This window comes from Ipomoea nil, unplaced genomic scaffold, assembly GCF_001879475.1.
Source record: "Ipomoea nil cultivar Tokyo-kokei standard unplaced genomic scaffold, Asagao_1.1 scaffold3069, whole genome shotgun sequence".
Taxonomy (NCBI): domain Eukaryota; kingdom Viridiplantae; phylum Streptophyta; class Magnoliopsida; order Solanales; family Convolvulaceae; genus Ipomoea; species Ipomoea nil.
Window position 1 is genome coordinate 3805032 of NW_017619497.1, and position 5310 is coordinate 3810341.

The 5310-nt window shown below is 35.9% G+C and overlaps 1 protein-coding gene across 2 annotated transcripts; it reads left to right on the forward strand.

Annotated features, from left to right (window-relative positions):
* The first annotated feature begins 540 nt into the window (after positions 1 to 540).
* Positions 541 to 4570, forward strand: LOC109165631 (mitochondrial adenine nucleotide transporter ADNT1-like). 2 transcript variants are annotated; one of them, XM_019314480.1, is made up of 8 exons: positions 541 to 896; positions 1138 to 1186; positions 1291 to 1454; positions 2010 to 2047; positions 2835 to 2947; positions 3078 to 3191; positions 3357 to 3701; positions 4166 to 4570. In XM_019314480.1, exons 1-8 carry the CDS (start codon positions 730 to 732, stop codon positions 4247 to 4249), a joined length of 1074 nt encoding a protein of 357 aa, XP_019170025.1. In that variant the 5' UTR covers positions 541 to 729; the 3' UTR covers positions 4250 to 4570. The 2 variants fall into 2 exon arrangements, with proteins under 2 accessions (XP_019170025.1, XP_019170026.1); XM_019314481.1 differs by lacking the exon at positions 3078 to 3191.
* The last annotated feature ends 740 nt before the right edge of the window (positions 4571 to 5310 follow it).

Here is a 5310-nt window from a genome sequence, read left to right on the forward strand (position 1 = left end):
TTTTTTTTTTTTGGTGAGGAAAGAGAGGCTGAGCCTCAACTATCTAACTCTACGAGTGAGAAATCCTCCCTTGTCGCGAACCAGGAGGGGGACCAAACCATCCATTGCTTCCGTGAAAACCCACGTTCCCTAGTCTTTCCCTTGAGCTAGGTTGGCCAAGAAATCCGCGCAAGCATTGCCTTCCCTGAAGATGTGATTGAAATGAATTCCCTCAAACTTTGGGATCATCGTCGTGCAGTCGAAAAGTAACGTACACCCATTGTCCTCCAATTGTGCATCCTTATGCAACAGGTCTATAAATGGATTTAGAGTCCATCTCGATCATAACACGACGAACCTCCTTCTCGAGACAAAAAATTGAATCTCGACCAAATAAAATATTTTTGAAATACAAATTAGATTACAATAACTTAATAATATCTTAACATACAAAATAAAATGCACACAAAAGATCTATCTATTTTGAGCATAATTCACAATCCCTAATTTGCGGATACACCCATGCGGCTATGCCGTATATAAAGTTAAAAACCCTATACAGAAACCAGTTTTACCTTTTGGTGTTCGTTCATTTATTTATTTTATTTTTTTTGCTTTTCTCACGAAAGGAACTAACGTCCTCTCCCTCCATCGCTTTGTATCCCTCGCAATCGCCCGACGGCCAATACGATTCGTGCGGCGGCTCAGGTCCCGGAGGGTGTCTGTCCCCGATTTGTGTGGCGCTGTTGAATGGCGTCGGAGGATGTCGTAGGCAAGCGAAGCGACAGTGCCGTGTCGACGATCGTTAATCTGGCCGAGGAAGCCAAGATTGCTAGCGAAGGAGTTAAGGCTCCCACCCACGCCGCTCTGCTCAGTATTTGCAAGTCCCTCGCCGCCGGCGGCATCGCTGGTGGAGTGTCAGTTCTCTCTCTCTCTCTCTCCCAGTCGCTATTTGAATGTGTACCTATGTATATCTGTATGCATATAAATAGACGCGTTCGGCGTTCACCAATTTTTCAGATTTTATTTTTCTACACGAGCAGTAATTAAAGTTTTTAAGCTTTTGTATTTTACTCCTTTATAAAACAGCTAAATTAGTTACAAGTGCAATTTTCGGTTAATATGAATTTTTTTAAATTGTAATTGGTTGTGTTGCAGATCACGCACTGCAGTTGCTCCGCTGGAAAGGCTAAAAATTCTTCTTCAGGTAATTCCAGGGAGTATCTGCGTATTTGAAGACATACATCCATCCATATTCTCTAGATTGGGATGACCTTATTTATTAATCCTTTGATTCTCTAAATTTTCCAGGTTCAAAATCCTCATAGCATAAAATACAGTGGCACAGTTCAAGGATTGAAATACATATGGAGAACTGAGGGTTTTCGGGGATTGTTCAAAGGAAATGGGACCAATTGTGCACGAATTGTCCCAAACTCTGCTGTCAAATTTTTTAGCTATGAGCAGGCATCCAAGTAAATTATTTTTCTTGCTCTTCACAAAGTATTCCATGACAGTGTTTTACTGCTTTCTGTGGTTTGCTTGTTGATTACATAGTTTGAATGTCTGCTGTACTCACATTCAATGGTAATAGGCTTTGCTATTTATTTATTTATTTTTTTATTCCATGTGTAGAGGGAATGAGAAACCAACATTCATTAAGTGCCACTTTGGCTTGTTTCCCGCAAATAGAAAAAAAAAAAAGAATTAGTAAAGCTGCTAAAGATTGTTCTGTGAGTGTTTGCACCTGTGTGTTATAAAGGAAGGATTTTTCTTATATACAAGTTCACTATTAAAATTTAACAACTCAAGGCTAAGTTAATGCCAAGAGAACATTATTTTTGCTTCATTTTATGGGAGGACAGCTGTTATTTTAGAAGTTGAGTATTGGTTTAGTTTTCACCTTCCCTAGGTTTTTATGCTGTGTAATTTGCTTTTATTGCTAGTTACTTATTTGTTTTATCCAAATGGTTATTCTGACTGGTAGTCTGGTACTCAATATTCCGTTGCATTTTGTGGAAATTATTCAGGGGCATCTTATGGCTTTATCGCAATCAAACTGGAAACGGTATGGCTTTCTTCACAATTGCCCTCAATATTACTGTATACTAAATATCTTTGTGTACACTCTCAATCATGAATTTTCATCCTCAGACAAACTGATAATATATTCAATATCACTGATGTTATTAATGAATTCAATTTCTTTTCCCTTTCTAATGCAGTATTGCTATTCTGAAGTAGGTGACAAAATAATCTTGCATTCCTGCACTGCCTTCTTCCCCCTTGTATAATCTTAACTAGTTCACTGTAGTTAATGGAAAAATTTTGGTGTTGAGTGCAAATGTTCAACTGTACCCCTTCCCCTCCCAAAGCATGTTTATTTATTAATTATTACGGAGTATTATGATTATGATTATTATTATTATTATTTTGAGGAAAGGATGAAAATTGAAATCAAAGAACTTTGGTCCTGAGAGGTATTTGTTGCCTTCGTTTTAGAGCGTTGATACTTTAGCATGATTCCTAGAAAAAAGGCATTAAGTAAAACTAGTTTGGTAGAGTTGTTTAGCACTAGAACTTTATGTGAAAAATTTGCCAGTTTGCCAAATTTTGTCATTTTGTTATCACTGGAAATTGCTATGTTCTTTCTATGTTAAAAGGAATACCAATTGTAGGATAACTTGAAGGAAATTAATCAATACTATGTACAATTTGGCCAGCAGTTAGCCCAATCACACTTCAATTATTGCTTGAAACAATATACTTTCTTGATGGTCTGAGAGTTATTAGTAGCATGATTTCAAGTAAATCTCTTGAGGCTCATGTTGATTATTACCTTTTACCTTTTACAGAGGAGGCTGAACTAACTCCAATTTTACGCCTTGGTGCTGGAGCATGTGCTGGAATTATTGCCATGTCTGCAACATATCCAATGGACATGGTACGAGGTCGGCTAACTGTCCAGGTATAAGATGTGTTTTGTAACATGTGAACTATGCAGTCTTCACATATGTGCTTACTTTTTTGGTTAGTGTCTACTGTCAACTGTGTTTAGCATTTTGGTGACTCACCTTTAAGCTGTGATCATTTTGCAGTCAGATAAATCTCCTACCCAGTATAGAGGAATATTTCATGCCCTTAGAACAGTTTTTGTTGAAGAAGGGCCTCGTGCTCTGTATAGAGGATGGGTTCCTTCTGTAATAGGGGTGGTAAGCAGTGAATTTCATCTCTCACATAATTAAAAATGCCCATTTCTTTTCAATTCCTGTGATGGCTGTGTCCTTTATTATTTTATCTCAACTGGCAACATGCTGGCATTTTCTTCAATCTCTCTCTGAAACTTGAAAGACTAATACAAACCACATTGCTTGCAGATACCATACGTAGGTCTCAATTTTTCTGTATATGAATCTTTAAAAGATTGGTTGGTCAAATCTAGACCATTTGGACTTGTTCAAGACTCTGAGTTGAGTGTTACAACGAAGCTTGCCTGTGGGGCTGCTGCCGGAACTGTTGGCCAGACAGTTGCTTATCCTCTTGATGTTGTTCGTCGAAGAATGCAGATGGTAGGTTGGAAAGGTGCTGCTTCTGTTGTTACTGGTGATGGGAAGAGCAAGGCACCACCACAGTATACTGGTATGGTGGATGCTTTCAGGAAAACAGTTCGTCATGAGGGGTTTGGAGCTTTGTACAAGGGATTGGTTCCCAATTCAGTTAAGGTTAGTGTTATTCAATATGCTTAAAATTCCCCTGCATTTATCTTGTTTTAAAAAGAAATAGACTTTGGTTTAACTCTTACGTTTGGAGTTTGTGTCATCAAATATTGACCTGTACAGAGTGTTGATCTTTTCCATTTTAGTACCTTTATTTACGGTGTGTTTCGTAAAGCTTGTTTAATATATATATCATTAAGATTATAGATAAAATAATTAACTTTGTGTTTGGCATAGGTTACTAGTTTTGTAAGGCAATAACATGTGTAACTATAATTGCACTATGTATTATTCACAATCCATAATCACGAACCATAACATAGACTTTACTATATGGGGCATTGTATCACATAATTCTTTTGAAAACTGCAAAAGAAACTGGTTTATTGCATCCCATTTCATTAAGAAAAGCAAAATTATTGTGGTACCTAAACGAGTGACCTTATGGTTTTTTTTTTTTTTTTTCTTAGGTGGTTCCCTCCATAGCAATTGCATTTGTGACATATGAGGTGGTCAAAGACATTCTTGGAGTGGAAATGAGGATATCTGATTGATACAATCCAAAAAGTTCAGTCTTTTGTCTGAACTTGAATTCTAATTTTGGTCAGAGTTGATTAGGTTAATGGGGGTTCACTATGAGGTTGTTCTTTCTTATACATGGGAAATTTGGTAAGTTTAGAGAATGTTGAGATAGCTTATATCCTATAATAGCAAACCTTTTCTTTTGTTTTAACTTCTAAATACAAGTACTCCTAATACTGCCAATAAGGATGTCATCCCACACTCTTCTTTTGAAACTGAAGTTAAGATTTGCCCAGAATTTTATGCAACTGGTTGTTGATATATAATCTGTGAGTATTTGTTGTGTTGCCAAATTTTAAATGATCTTGTTTCCTCCTTTAGTTTTGGTGGGATACTTGTTTATGTGATTTATCATTAATATTGAATTATTGTTTTGATTGAATTATGTAAGTTACTCTAAACTTAATGACCCATCATGCTCATGCCCTGAAGACTAATGGACGAGATAAATTGCGGAATGTGTTTCAATTGGTGTACATATCTTAAAATAAGTGTATAATAGTGCTCACCAATCTTTGAATTATATACCTGTATATGAATAGATTTATGTATTTGGGATTGTGTAATGTAGTGAGACTGAGAGTGAAAGCACAGTTTAAGCGCTAAAAGAATAATCATGCAATGTTAGGGTAGAAATATACTTGATTTTGTGTGACATTGTGTAAAGGCAAAAAGTTGGGTAAGAATGAGACTGTTTCAAGGATCCTTGTTCGTTAAACGGGTCAGGTTGAAAAATTTAATAATTTATTTGACACTTTTCTCTAAAATTTTTGTAAAAATTTTCTTATCAAATATAAATAGTTCAAATCCATCTTCCAAACTCATACTTATATTTTTTATTTTTTATTTCCAGCCTAAACTCTAAACTTTTTCACCCTGTTTAAACTCTACATGAATTTATGAATAACTTAAATTGATTTATCTGTCACTTATCTACTAAGGTCACAAAAAGAGCTTTAAAGCAACAATCTTTGAACTAGAGTAGCTAGATTTATTATATTGAATGCCATATTCGGAATCATATCTAAATTAT

Bases quoted from the DNA above. Each gene is read 5' to 3' on its own strand.
- LOC109165631 (XM_019314480.1), top strand. From the start codon at position 730: ATGGCGTCGGAGGATGTCGTAGGCAAGCGAAGCGACAGTGCCGTGTCG. The intron at 2,048-2,834 runs GTATGGCTTTCT...TACCTTTTACAG, and splicing joins TCGCAATCAAACTGGAAACG to AGGAGGCTGAACTAACTCCA. The intron at 2,948-3,077 runs GTATAAGATGTG...ATCATTTTGCAG, and splicing joins GAGGTCGGCTAACTGTCCAG to TCAGATAAATCTCCTACCCA.